Raw genomic sequence first — 15,888 nt, forward strand, 5'->3', positions numbered from 1 at the left:
GTGTCAAGCTATCCAGCAGTGGCAAAGAGCACTGCACCGGCCTCATTTTCAGTTTTCTGCATCAGCTTTGGGTAAAAACCCAAAATTATATTGTTCACTTCTGTTTTCATATTGTTCAACAAAGTGCTAGAAGTGGGTTGTTTGTGTTTGTCTGCTTTCAGTAGTGACCTGGTGTTATTCATCAGCTATATTGAATTTGGTGTTATAATCTAATTGACAGATATGAGAGACTGTTAATTAATTGATCAACATAATGGCTCTTTTTTAGTTTGAACTTCATTTGTTTTTGTCTTGAAAACTACAGTACAGTATACAGTGGATGCAGTTCTATAGACTGAGACATCTCAGAAGTCCTCCCATACTTCATACTTGTGTGGTATTGTATGGTAAATCAATGAACTTTCAATCTGCAGTTATTGACAAACTGTGCTTGTCAAGTTGTCTATAATAACATAAAAGAGTTGCCACATAGCTTCCGATGCACAAGTGATTTATTTAGGTTTAGGTCATACACTAAGAACTGACATTTTGACAGTATGGCTGCCTTCTTCAAATGTTTGTCTGTCATCATCTTTGTCACCTTAGGTATAGGAGCGGCGGTGGCTCAGCAGTAGACTGGCCGGTAGAGTGGCCAGATTGGAACCGCAATGTTCCCATGTTCGATCCCGGGCTCCGACTTAGTGTCGAAGTGTCCTTGAGCAAGACGGTGAACCCCTAATTCCTCCCGATGTGCAAGTTGGTGCCTTCTGCCTTGCATGGTTTACTCTGCCCTTCTGTGTATGAATGCGTGGGTGAATGTAATGCACAATCTACTGTATGTAAAGCGCTTTGGATAAAAGCCCTATATAAATGCACCATTAGAACCAGGGCTGAACCATGAAATGTGCACAAAAGCCATCAACTACACTCAGAATAGAATTACTGAGTCATACAGGTCACTAGTCTGTCTAAGTGATCATCTACTGCTGTGGAGGAGAAAGCCACCAACTGAGCCTTCTGTTCTGTCACGCTGTGCTTAAATATCTAAGGTGGCAGTGACTGAGGACTGGGAGGCAGCGGCAGCCTTGGAATCGTAAGGTTCTCTGTTTGATCCCCAGCTCCTTCTAGCTGCGTGTCGAAGTGTCCTTGAGTAAGACACTTAACCTAAAGCCTTGCATGGTCTCCTCCACCGCTGGTGTGGGAAAAGGTGCATACAAATACAATGTAATTCACTCTGAAGGACTAGAAAGGCAGTATATGCAGTCCATTTACCATCTACAAATCCATCGGGCACAGCTGCCTGCCATTTAAGCTGTAATTATACATGGTGGAGGATCAGCTTATGTGTACTGTATACCACACTGGAACAGTCCTGGTCTTGCCAAAGGTTTGAATCCAACTTCCCAGTGTCCCTCCCTTCCAAAACTAATGTTTCAATGCTGACTGAATTGCCATCAAAATCATCTGTAACAAAATAATGAGGAGCTTCTGCTCATCACACTTTCAGGGCTTCGTGCACACCCACAGCTGACAGGCGGCGGTTGATGTTGCGATAACGACAACGGAGCAGGTCCCGGTATGTGGAGCGCAGGTCACGGTTGAAGAAGGCGTAGATGAAGGGGTTCATGAGTGAATTGGCATAACCCAGCCACAGCAATATGCGCTCCAGCCAGATAGGCATGCAGCTGCACTCGACACCACAGATAAAAGGCCTGGCTGTAGTCAGGATGAAAAATGGCAACCAACACACAGTGAAGACCCCCACGATCACCCCCAGCGTGGTCGCCGCCTTCTGCTCCCGCTTGAAAATTGAAATGTTGCGTCGCTCCCGGCCCAGTAGGCGTGATAATGTGGCACATTCCTCAGGCACCCCAACTCCACTGGGGGCCTTCAGGCCCTGCATGCGCAGTGCCTCACTGGCAGCAACCGCCATCACTGTCATCTCCGCTCGCTCGTATCGCTGCCGACGTGCAAGGTCAGTGAAGCGATGTTTGGCGCCGCTTTTGCGCGCTGCCCGGAAGATCTTGTAATACATCACCAGCATGACCAGCATAGGGATGTAGAAGGCTACAGCTGTGGAGTATATGGTATAGCCAAAATCCTGGCTGATCAGGCACACGCCGGCCGTATGCACGTTCTTGGCCCAGCCACAGAACGGAGGCAAGGTGATGGAGGCAGACACCAGCCACACGCCAAGGATCATCTTGGCCATTAGCTGACCATTCTGACGGGCTGGGTAGGTGAGTGGCCGCGTAATCCCCAGGTACCTGGGGAGAGAAGAGGACAAGAATTAATTGGCACAGAATGTAATGTAAAGTTACGATAACTTTGTATAAGATAATGATTAGAAACTTGACCCCTAGCATCACTATTGTCATAAAAATCACACGTGTGAAGTGAGGGGCACTCTTATTATTATCATATTTCATCATACATCACATTCCATGCTCAGCCAATCAAATAATTTCCGTGGTATACATACAGTACACACGCACAGACACCCAAAGCTGGGCATAGCAGGGGCTAGTGCCCCTCAATAACAACACAGGTAAATACATATACTGTACTAGGGCTAAAAAAGAAGATTCAAAACTAAGTATAATCAATGCATAGAAAAAAACACACCTGTGTGAACCGAGTGGTGCAACTCCCCTCTCTCTCCCCCCCCCCCCCTCCCCCCCCTCCCCTCTCTCTCTCTCTCTCTCTCTCTCTCTCTCTCATTAGCAGGCAACAGTCTGTCAGCACTGTCGCTCTCTCTCTGTTTCTGCATGGCACAACAGCGCCCCTACTGGTACTCATACTGGTGCTCATTAACACATGCATACGTGAACACATACATACATATTACATAGGTGAACACGGACATTGCTGGTTGTAGGAGTGGTTGCACCACTCAAAAATACTTAAAACTAAGAAAAGATTTTATAGATTTTTAGTCATTTTTAAAAGCAATAAGTAGACTGTGGAGCTCTCAAGTGGTTGGAGAGGACATTCCACAGACAGCAGAGCAGAAGGCTTGGTTGCCCATTGTGCAGAGCTTGGTTCTAGAAGGTGTTTTGTATTGGTAGAGCAGAGGTTGCGAGTTTACGTTTTTTGGGGGTGAGGATTTCTGTGGATGCACTGATTTTGTTTCAGAAGGAAGGGGCAGGTTTCTGCCTTGCATGGTGGCCTCTGCTGTTGGTGAGTGAATGGGTGAATGTAATACATATTGCAAGACGCTTTAAAGGTAGGCCTACTATATGAATGCAGACCATTTGATTGTCAAAATGATGTATTTGGCTGCCGACCTGGCCTGCAGGGACCCCCAGAAGCAAAGATTTGAGTTACAAAAAATAATGTTTTCAAAGATTTGCACACATTTTCAAGATTCTTCCAAAATAGCAGATCTAATATATTTAAAAAATCGTTCTCGTTTGAGAACTACTGATTTAGAAGGCTTTCATTTTGTGGAATCGGCATAAGATCTTATTAGGTATTATTAATTCTGTCAGGCCAGAGCATTAACAGAAATGTGGCAGAGAGTATAGGCTATAGAGCTCCACATACAGTAATTTATTTTTCCCCAGATTATCTTGGCTGAACACCCACACAGTTTCACACACTCGCATCTGGTGTTGTTCTGTGCTACCAGTAGTGGCTACTGGCCAATAGAAGACCACAAGATTCATTAATTTCTATTCTATTGGGATTATCATAATAGAGGTCATGCCAGTCATTATAGCCAGTTTAGGCCCTAACTAGGGATGCACGAAAGGGAAATTCTTGGCTGAAACCGAATACTGAATATAGGAAAACAGTTGGCCGAAAACCGAATACCGAATATCCGAATATGATTAATATTATATTATCTTTTTTCCTACCATTGCTGTCATGGCCGTACCTTAAAGATACCTGATTTATGGCAAAACTTAACTTAAATAATAATCACTATTATGGGTCCATAAAACATTTATTCAGCTCTTTTGAATGCATTAATTGCATACACTTAACCTCGCCTCACCAGGCTTTCAGGTTCAGGTTTATTTGTCATTTGTATAAATACAGAGTATACATACAATGAAATTTGTTTTGCTCAGAGCACTCTCAATCTTACATACACAGGACATAAAACAAAAAGACGAAAAACAGGAAAAGAAAAGTGCAAGTGAAATGAAGTGCAATACAGTTCGAGGTCAGCTGTTCAGCAGCCTGACTGCCTGGGGGTAAAAACTGTTACTGAGACGGGTGGTACGAGATTTGATGCTCTGGTAGCGTTTTATGGAAGGGAGTAGTTTGAACAGGGTATTCGCAGGGTGGCTGGTGTCTTCCATGATGTTATGGGCTTTTTTCATACAGCGCGTGGTGTAGATGTTATGGAGATAGTGCTAATGTTATTCTGTAGTGCCTCGGAGGAAAGCCTGGTCTCTGTTTCAAAAGTCCGTATGATCCGAGCTGGGGCCGGATGATGTGGTTACGTCATGTTGTAGTATTGTTTTGTAGTCGCCAGACAGGATGAACAGGCGGCAACAACTTCCTTTTCCCTTAAAGCTCTCGCTTACGAGAGCTTTTATTGCTTTTATTCAAACGGGAAGCAACAAACAGCTTCCTGTTTGTTGTAGGCAAACCATTGCCTACAACATGACGTAAGCATATCATCCGGCTCCAGCCCGGATCATAATACCGAAATGAAATGGTGCCCAGGCTAGCATACACTATTCAGTGATATATTTTCTGCCTATTCAGGCCGAAACCGAATAGGCCGAAAATGCATTTTTAGCCATTTTCATTTTCTGCGGCCGAATATTCGGTGCATCACTAGCCCTAACCGCACCAAACTCCTTGCAACAAAACAGTTTTAAGGACATGTTACACCAATCTCTGAAATTATGTTTGATTTAGCTTTTTATTTTATTTGCGCAGACTTGTCGGGGTGGGGTGGGAGTGTGGGGGGTTTGGGCCGCGTGGAAAATTGTCGCTTTCACCAGCACTTCATGGTGCCTCCCCAAGGTTGGTCCCTTGTGCTGCAGCAAAGCCTGTTGCTTAATCTGGGCCTGGCACACACACACACACACTCACACACACACACGCGTGCGCGCACACGCACATGCACACATCAGGACAGTTCAGTATGTAAAGTCAAAACATACGCCTACACAGTCGTGTACTGTGGCCCATGCACCTCAAGTGCACCCCTGCGCCTACACTGTAGAAACCTTGCAGCTGTCCTGGTCCCCTTGACAATGTCATCCTAAAGTAGTAGATCTTTATGGTTTCTCGTTTACTTCATCTTAGTGGTTGTAAAGTAGTCCAGAGTATGACTGTTTTATGACCTCAGAAACATAAGCTACCAGCTGCCTTACCGTTTAAAACTCAGAATCATTGATAGCAATGACAGATCCTATGAGTGCTAGAACGATGGTGGAGTCGCACACCACCAAAGTATAAATCGGGCATAATAGCACTCTACTCTACAGCTGCTCTGTCAGTAAGCAGTGAGCACTGTGGGCCCTATTTTCGTCAGTGCTAAACCCCTTATACCTAAACTTCCTTTCCTTTTTTACTACTTTGAAAAACATTTTTGAATACTTCAAACAGCCAATCTACAAGCTCACAACTTGTTGATGTAGAACAATTTGAATATGTCTTTCGAAATAGTTTAAAAAAAAAGTATAGGGATAAGGGGTTTAGCACTATGGCGAAAATAGGGCCCTGTGATTCTATAGCGCCATGTTTCACTTCATAACAAGATTGATCTGGAACTCCTCATTGTAATGCATTGAAGTGTGGAAAGGTCTATTGGTATCCTGGCCTGAGGAGGCCCCTGACACTACTGAACAAACACTATATATCAATATGGGAATTTACAGCTACAGGATTAGGCTACTACTATGTGTGCGTGTCAATTGGGGTCCAGTAAAATTAAGTAAACATGGTGCAACATTAAACATTCATGTCCAGTTTGTCCACATAAATATTACATTTGCCCACTATCAGTAGTACTGTAGGTGAGAATTTGAATAAATAAATCCTTGTTAGGGCCTCAACTCCCTATTTTTTTGTTTTAGCTTTTCAAACCAAAAGGAACATTCTGTCTCTCCATCTCTCCCAGGTTTATATATGACCTTTAAATCAATGAAGACTGTTTGAAAAATGTAGTTATCATGGAGACCCTATAGGCAGGTTCACCTGACTCAAGTTTTGCAGGGAACCATCAGCTGCTTTGGACAATAGTAGCAGCTTGGAACAATGCGTTCAATGTTTTGTGCTGTGAAAAGGAGGAGGAGTTGTATCTTGAGTCATTTATCCGTGCCATTTGAAATAAATGTGTGTGGGACTGTGCTTTTTCCGCCCACCTCTGTTGTCCTTTACTGCCCTTTCATGTAGCAACTCAAAAGAAAATCAGATTGCAGATCCCTATTAAAGATAACAGCCTGCAGCGGGAACAGGAATGAACTCATAGTCAAGTCTTCTAAAGACTATAGTTATGGCACAAAATTCAGTTACAAATACATTAAAACTCTTTCTCTGCCAAATACGAGGTTTCTCGTACTTTCCCTCTACTCCCTCTACACCCGTTGTCTGCTATGAGATATCTCGTACATAAAGCTTTATATCAAATATTGGCCCGGTTGCTAGGCAACACCTTGCTTACCCCCAGCACCAGGATACATGCACACGTGTCCCATAGGGTCCCATTCAAAGTAGGATCTTGTCGTCGTCGTCAGACCTCCAGTTCTAGGCAACACAGAATGGAGGGACTTTTTTATTATTCCCACACAACTCTAACTTTAAGGTATATAATGACTATATATGGGGAAATAGCCCCGGCAAGGCTTACCTACCCTCTGCTAGGTTATTTTGATAATTTTGGTTAATACTGTAAGTTGTAAATAGATAGTTCTTGTGTAGCCTACTGTACACTGTTAGCAGTGTACCCGCCACCCATCCCTGATGTCCTGCAGGAGATGCAGTTTCAGTTATATCAACAACAAAAAGGGGTTGACACTACGTTGCCTGATTGTCATGAAGGGCATGTAAAACAAACTACGCTATTCAATGTTTGCTTTCTGGTTGCCCAATTGGGCAAGTTGTGGGGTTTTCTCTATCTATCCTTTATTTTTTAAGTTATTTTAGAGACTGGGAAATAACCTTTTGTTTTCAAACAACATGTCATATCTGCCCATAAACACAATCAAACATCCTCACACTTTGTTCAGAAAGAGTGGTCTTTCTCACTCGCTCTCCCTCTACTCTCTCTCTCTCTCTCTCTCTCTCTCTCTCTCTCTCTCTCTCTCTCTCTTTCTCTCTCTCTCTCTCTCTCATGCACCAGCTAATGTATAGCAATGTGAGCGAGCAAGTGATTAAAAGTAAGTTAAAGTCATATACCTCCTACTTGCAAAATCATATAATGCCACCTACTGGCAACAGACTTTCTAATTTTACTCCATGGGGTCAGATCTTCAAAAACTGGCAACAGTCAACAGTCACCTGAAATGACAGCATAGTGCATCCCCAAGAGCATGCAGTTCAGCGTGCAGTAAGAAATTGATTCACCCAGTCCATGCTTCAGCAATGGTTACAAACAGGAGTAGAATGTATGACATGAATATCCATTACAAAGGCAATTTCAATGCACTACTATCCCTTTAAAAAAGAAAAATCACACCCATGTGACCCATCATCGTACATCATCATGACGTAACATGTCGATTTGCTCAGACAAGAGGCCTAAATTCTCTACATTGTCAATGGGAATTTCACAAAAATACCGATTTGCTTATGATGTAAATTCTCCATTCAATGTCAATGGCATTTAATGTTTGTGTTAGGACAAAAATAGTCGATTTGTTCAGACACATATGACGTAAATTCTCCATGCATTGTCTTGTCAATAGCATTTAATGTTTGTGTTAGGACAAAAATCAATTTCCACAGTTTGTCTCTATAACGAGCTGAGATATGATATGGTGAGCAAACAAAGTGTACAATGATATTACAACCCTAAAGATGTAGTAGCTTGTAAAATAAGGACAACTTCACCCACTTTCAACCTGATGTGTATAACCCCAACAAGCTTGACGAATTGAAATGGTTTAAATCGCATTGAAAAGCTATCTTCACTGCGGGGTCCGCTCATAATTCCTACATCCCATTATTACGACCATTCGGTTAGTTAGTGTGAGGTTAGGGTTATAAGAGCATTATTACGACCATTCGGTTAGTTAGTGTGAGGTTAGGGTTATAAGAGCATTATTACGACCATTCGGTTAGTTAGTGTGAGGTTAGGGTTATAAGAGTCGGACCAACGGGACGTCGTAATAATGGGATGTCGTAATAATGACATGGCCCTTCACTGCACTATGAACTTAGCCATTACGGTCAGTGACGGATCAACCCCTCCCAAGGCCCTGGCGCTACACCAAATCAAAAGGTCCCATGTACGCATGTAACACAATCAAGAACGGCACTTTTTGCGTTTGTGTGCCCAGTGAATGAATGCGCGTGCGTTCAGCCACTGCCAGCACAATCACCGCTGCTCCCCGACACGCGCCTCCCCGACTATTTTCGAGTCTCCTCCCACTCCCAGGCTCCCACCGAGTGGTTTAGATACTGTGGGACGACCAATAAACATTGGTCACACATCCCTGTGTTGCATTACATTGAAATCAGTGACACTGACTATGTATACGGTTTCGAGAGAAGCAACAGCTGTACCTATTTGAAAAACGCAAAAGAATTATAACCTACTGTACACACACTTTTACTTAACTTAGTTTTAAGTCAGTCTAGATTTGAGGATCAGCAATAGGACTAGAATATTAACAGCATGTGGATAGATATGTTAAACATTCAGCACAATGCTAATCTCCAATGTCATCTGAGCGTTGTGTACACTGTACAGTGTGTAGTAAATCTTGCTTCCATTATGGAAGCCCATTATCCTGCTGCCTGGTGAAACTGCTATTGCCTTTATCTCATTCTAGTCAGATGATTAATGAACCAAGTCTTCATTGTGCCAAACACGTAAAATTATTTATGCCACACTACCAAACCCCATTTAGAAACCATATCAGCATTTTTAGCCCTTAGCTTTCCTTTAGGCTTAACTCCCACTGAAGATTGTAGGGTAGAGTGGGTGACAAGCTCACTGCAGAATCAATCAATCACACAGAACGGGGCAAGATAGCATTATTTATTACTGCTTTCAGATAAAAGTCCAATTCCAAACAAGAACATTATTTGAAAAAAGCTGCCACCAGCACTTGGTTTTCCCCTAAAATAATTTGGGCAGACAGATTCGACTGACCTGTCTTGACCTGTTAAAACTTTTGAAGAACTACAAAAGGTGATGCCATTGCTCATTGACAGCCTGGTATTATTATTATTATTATTATTATTATACAAAGTGTGTTTGTGATGGTGACTGTCAAGATGCTGAATACTCTGATAAGGTTGACTCACTTGACTGTGATGCATGAACAAGTCCATAGATTTGGCTCACACATGCCATCACACACAGGTTGTAGAGGTTGTAGCGCCCCTCAAACAGACAAGATACACAAATACGAAATATGAATATGAAAATATGAAATTGGCTATTTCATTATATGTATCTGTGGAACAGAGTCAAACTAAATGGAATGCCTCAACTCCTACAATTCTACGTGTTCTAAGCTGTGAATGCTGGACCCTGAAGCGTTGAAGTCTACCATGCAGAAATCCCTGAATGGGTGCTATATACCATATTTACATTACCATTGAGTATACATACACAAAGCACACAAGGCAACCATGCAGTCTCTATGTCCCTACTGTATGTCCTCCCGGTGGGGGCTCCCCACTGGCAGGTGAGTCAGTAGGATACAACAGCAGTGACAACACAGAAAAGTGTGTGGGGAGGAAATCATTGGAGTAACGACAACATTTTGGTGTAATGACTAAATTGGGGAGAAAAAGGGGAGAAAAATGATTGGTTACTCTAAAATATATATCCTGTTGAGGAAGAACTGCCTTAACGATTCATACAAGCAGCTGTCTGCTCTATCAAATATTCATGCTCTTAGCCACCTTCCTTGTCTGCTCTATGAACGATTCATGATCTTAGCCACCTTCCTGGAAGTACAGTACTAGTACAGCTGTCTGCTCTCTTAAAACCAGGTCCCCTGGTGGAAGCAGCGCTCTCCATCAACACATCATCCAAGGTCAGGGGAGTTGAGTACAATTCCCCACAGTCAAGGGCTTCAAACTTAAACCTGAACTGTAAATAATAGATAGTGAAGTAGCTTTGCGTGTGTCTCATATATTCCTTGACTATGATTTAGTGGAAGCTCTTGCAGTGTTTCTCTACTGATTTGTATCAGTATCTGCAGAATTGGTGTTTGTAAGCAATGATAACTGATGATAATTCTCATATGAATTGGCATCCTTGTAGTTTACAAACAAGGCATTTCCTAATTTCTTCATTTTCAAATAAACTCACCATGCAGGTCTACAGTATTTTGTCATTGCCATGCCATGGCCACTTTGATGAGCCTATTGTCAAGTGTGCCAACATCACTATGCTCTTGTTTGCTTAGTTTCATTTTATTGTGCTGCATGTGGCTGCATAGAGACACACTCAACAAACCCCTGTGTCTGGTTGTGTCTGGACTCCTGGAGTGTGAGACATAATGCACCAGCGAAAGCAAACAACTAGCCTCTGTCTCTCAAACCTGCAGTAAAACTTATTCAAGTACCTTATGGTAGATTTTATTCCATTTTAGTGTTTGTAGAGCTATTTATCCCCATTCCTGTAGACATCTACGTTAGGGTGATAAGGCTTGTAATTGTTGTGGTGGAAATGCAGCTGTTGTCCGGATTGTGGCTGTGGCTTAAAACACTCTGTACTGTAGGTCTTTAAAGGACCACTTCACTTCACCACTTTTCAAGCTGCCTTCATATAATTGGTCCTCACTAACGTTCATGATAAAATGCCACCATTTTTTTCAACTCTGTCTGTGTCTCATGGGAGGGCTGTGGGCATTTCAGAAACCCTCATCGATGGGGAATCCAAGCGAATAGAAACTGCAGGCTTTATTCCTGAAAAGTTGCAATGTGGTAATGGAAGCCATCGTTCTCACAATAATACAAATTTAAATATCTTTTGAAAATAAATCTTGTTTCTGGTGGTGCGACATGATCATGACAAAAATGATGTATTTTCAACTGAAAAGGGTATGGACCAGTCCACTCCAGCATAAATTTGCAGAACAGCCACAATGCCAACCCTGGGTTGGATTATATAGTGTAGTATACTAGAATTTGAATTTGCACATGTAACGGATGGGTTATTATTATTATGTGTTAACTTGCTTTGTATTATTTTGATTAGTGATGCTGAAATCAAACTGCACGCGCACGTGAGTCCGTGGTGTGACTGGGAAATAAATAATGCGTAGAAGAACTTGGCATGGGCGACTGCGTTTTGTGGCGTGTGTGTGTGCCATTTCAGCTGTGTTTAAACCGTTGTGGCCGTCATATGTAACGGATGGCTACACATCATATACACACGCACACGCTGGGTAAATAGTATGTGTACTGCGCGCACGCACGCACACACTCTTACTTGTCAGTTAAAGTCCCCCCGTGTTGCGATATACAGATGTCCTCCACACAGTGTACTGTGTGTAGGAGCCAAAATATACATTTTGTTTGTTGTTTATTCTATTTGTTTATTTTTTCCCATGCTTGGGTTTTCGATGTGCCACAGCCCTTACTTGATTGATGAGCTCCTGCTGTGTGTCTGCTAATCACTTTACTTATGTCAGCTGTGTGTCTGGGCAGTGGCATTCAGTGAGAGAATGGGGGTGAGCTCTAGGCTCAATATTTTCTGTTGACCGTTTAGTAGTTTAATCTTTAAGTATACCTACGTTTTCATTTATCAACATCTTCAGTACATTCTTTTTGGACCTTGTTTATTTGTCAATAAATCAACTTAACTACAATAAGAACTTTCCTGGATTTGATTGAAAGAAACGCGTCACACAGTTCCTGCCGACAGCTCAGCCTCATAGCACTACTACTATTTGATTTGATGGGAAGAAGTAGTCGCTACAACATTGTCAACAGAAAATAAGATCTGGAAGGAAACATTGGAACATGGAGAACATCGCAGCAACAGTTGAACTTTGAGTGGCGCCGCCGCGCCTCAGTATCTCGGATTGGAGCGAGATGAACCGCCGCAGCGGTGAAAACATTTGAACACGCAGCAGCGCATCACAGCCATTAGCGGTGAGATACAATTGTATTAGCACGCCAATTCCTTCTGTGTATTTGGTTGAATTGAACACAGTTGGAAGAAGTGCTGCCGCTGGTCCATTGGGGACTATTGATCGTTGGCTGGTGTTGTGTGCGCGCTGCGCTGCATTGACGCAATTGACTGGGGTTACGGCTGCTCGTTTCACTGGGGTTGCTTGCCGTGAATTCTTTCTTGTATATTGGATGGAAATGTCAAAATGAGTGACACAAACGTTACAAGTACAGACACAAACGAAATGGATCTGGAGGCTCAAATGGAGGAGGAGGAGTCACGGAGGAGGACGGTCAAACTCACGGCTAAAGCGCTGTCAAATAAAATTGAAAAGTATCAGAAAGACCGTAAATCTTATGTGAAACAAATGCAAGAGCTCACAAAGGAAATAAAAGCGCTTATGAAAAATGCTGTGAAACAAACGCAAGAGCTCACAACAGAAATAAGAGGGCTTATGAAAAATGATGCAAATGTAAGGGATGTGCAAAGCACAATGGAAAAACTGAATGAAATGTATGAAAATGCAAAAGCAGCACATAATTCAGTAATTGTCTTGATTCCACAGGAGGAGGTGGAAAATCAAAATTTGTGGTTTTCACGTGTCATAAAGCACCATTCAGATTTCAGGGATGATGTAAAACTGTGGTTTGATATGATTGAAATGCCAATTAACGAAATGCCAATTCATGAAATGATTATTGTGAATGAATCAATTCCTGCACAATCAGTAACTGAAGTCGAGCCAGTTACTGAATCTGTTCATGTGGAAATTAATGTTGGACTTGCACAACATATTGAAATACCTGTTGGACAGGAGGTGGAACTGGAAACTGTGGAAATGACTGATGGGCAGCAGGACAAATTGCTACCCACTAATGCTCAAAGGCACACACAATCACAACATGTAACTCAGTCACAACAGGCAACAGAGTCAGCTGACTTACAGGAAACAATCCAACCTGGCGACAGTGTGTCAAACATAACCAAGAAAACAAGGGGTTCTAAAGCTTCAAGTACAGAATCCGCACGTTTGAAAGCTGAGGCAGATATGGCTGGTCTCATTGTTCATCAAAAAAATATCCAGGATAGACATGCCCTAGAGGAGCAAATGGAGCACCTGCGAAGACAAAAGGAAAAACTGGAGCTGGAAACGGACATGGCTGCTAATGCGGCAAGAATGAAGGTTCTAGGCTCAAAGCGATCTGGTGTTACTATTCAATCTTATGTGACAGATGGAATGATGTCTTATTTTGAGAAGGCAAAGCAGGCCGCTGTTTACACAACACATTTACAACCCACTCAAGGTCAAGTTCATGTGCCCTCACAACCCACTGTCGGCAGGCAGGCACCAGCACCTATAACAACAGGTGGCGCTGTGGCTCCGCTACACCCACTGAAGGCTGTACGATCTCGCACAACAGCAGCACCCGTGGAAAGCCAAATGGGCACCAGAGGTACAGTTGAACAGGACAATAATATATATTCTGTCATGGAGAAGCAAAATGAACTCACAGCTTTACTCATTCAACATCAATGTCTGTCATCTATGCCGAAAAAGGAGATTCACGTTTTTGATGGTGACCCACTTCAATATCACACATTCATAAAATCCTTTGAACACAGCATTGAAACCAAAAACCCAAATCCGACAGATTGTCTCTACTATCTGGAACAATACACCCAGGGACAGCCCAGGGATCTTGTGAGGAGTTGTCTACATATGGTGTCAGACAGAGGTTACAGAAAGGCAAAATCTCTACTAAAAGAGCACTTCGGCAATGAGCATAAGATCTCTACAGCCTATGTAGAGAAGGCTCTTTCATGGCTGTCAATCAAAGCCGATGACACTAAAGCTCTGCAAGCGTATACTCTCTTCCTACGAGGATGTTCTAATGCAATGGAGGACGTAGACTACATGCACGAGCTGGATATGCCATCTAATTTGTTGACCATTATAAAGAAGCTGCCTTACCGTTTAAGAGATAAATGGCGATCTGTGGTATGTGATTTTCAGGAGAACCACGGCAGAAGGGCAAGATTCAAAGACATTGTCATTTTTCTCGAGAAACAAGTCAGAATTATAACAGATCCCATTTTTGGCGATATCAAAGACACTCCAGAAAGCAAAGACACAAGAAGGTCCAGGTCACAACCTCTTCACAAAACAAAAGGAAGTAATTTTGCAACCACAGTGACAGCTGCAAAAGAGAAGGAAAAGGAAGGTCGTTTTGTGACGAAGAGATGTTTATTCTGCCAGGGTGAACATGCTCTAGAACTGTGCCCAGAGCTTGAGAAGAGGGCACATAATGAGAAATTCACATTTCTAAAAGAAAACGGAATTTGTTTTGGATGTTTGTGTAAAGGACATGTCAGTGCTACATGTAGAAAGAGACTCAATTGCAGCATTTGCGGCTTAAGGCACCCCAAAATGCTGCATATCTACCAAAGAACGAAGGAATGGAACAAAGACCCAGTTGAAATGAAGGAGACTAAAGAAAAAGCCATAGCTTCCGTGCTGACAGGTGGTCTAACTGGGGCCGGTGAAGATAAATGCAAACTTGCAATCGTGCCGGTTCAGGTAAAGGCCAGGAAGGGGAACACGACAGTACATACATATGCATTCCTCGACCCAGGTAGCACGGCATCGTTTTGCACAGAGAGGCTCATGGCTAAACTAAACCTTCATGGAAGGAAATCCAACATATTGTTGAGAACTATGGGACAAAAGAAGGTTATTGAAACACAAATCGTTTCAGGCCTAGAAGTGGCTGGACTGAACAGCAATGAATTTTGTATTCTTCCAGGCATGTATACGCAGAGGACTATGCCTGTGAACAAAGGAAACATACCACAGCAAAATGACATCGATCAGTGGCCTCATTTGAGGAATATTCACCTACCTGAACTTGACTCTGAGGTGGAGCTGCTGATTGGCTCAGATGTTCCCAAGGCACTGGAACCTATTGATGTCATCCGGAGTGTGGGAGATGGACCGTACGCTGTAAAAACCATGCTTGGTTGGACAGTTAATGGGCCATTAGATGGAAAGACTGACTATGCGCAAGACCAGTCAGTTATAAGTGCCAACCGGATATCAGTTGTGAAACTTGATCAACTATGGGAACAACAATTCAAGACAGACTTTCCAGAGTGCAGCAGAGACGACCAAGAACACTCAAGAGAAGACCAGCAGTTCTTGGATTCAGTCTCAGCCTCTGCTAAGCTTGTCAATGGGATGAGTAACAGTTGTCAAGTCTTGACCGGCATACCCGAAACCGAAAGAGCAAAGGAAATGAAGAATCTTGATTTAGATCATGATGATTTACCTGTGGATAGAGTGTTAGGAGTACAATGGTGCGTCCAATCAGATGTATTCAAGTTTAAAATCATCTTGAAAAACAGACCTCTCACAAGAAGGGGAATCCTCTCTGCAGTCAGTTCTGTATATGATCCCCTAGGAATGTTGGCTCCGGTAGTCTTAACTGCCAAGAAGATCCTGCAAAAGTTGTGTAGGAAAAAGATTGGTTGGGATGATGCAATTCCAGATTCTATTACAGAGGAATGGATGAATCGGATTCAAGATCTTCATCTATTGGAAGATTTCAAAGTCGACAGATGCTTCAAACCCACAAACTTTGGAA

The 15,888-nt window shown here is 42.7% G+C and overlaps 1 protein-coding gene across 1 annotated transcript in view; it reads right to left on the minus strand.

Moving 5' to 3' along the window:
- Window positions 1–1,474: 1,474 nt before the first annotated feature.
- The window catches only part of htr7c (5-hydroxytryptamine (serotonin) receptor 7c), a gene marked incomplete at both ends in the record, with an annotated part of 31,393 nt that continues 16,979 nt past the window's right edge, over window positions 1,475–15,888 (minus strand). The window contains one exon of the mRNA XM_080766708.1: window positions 1,475–2,246. Coding sequence (XP_080622834.1) covers window positions 1,475–2,246 — 772 coding nt within the window. The remainder of the gene's footprint in view (window positions 2,247–15,888) is intronic.

This window comes from Protomyctophum bolini (assembly GCF_963924005.1).
Source record: "Protomyctophum bolini genome assembly, chromosome: 6".
NCBI lineage: Eukaryota > Metazoa > Chordata > Actinopteri > Myctophiformes > Myctophidae > Protomyctophum > Protomyctophum bolini.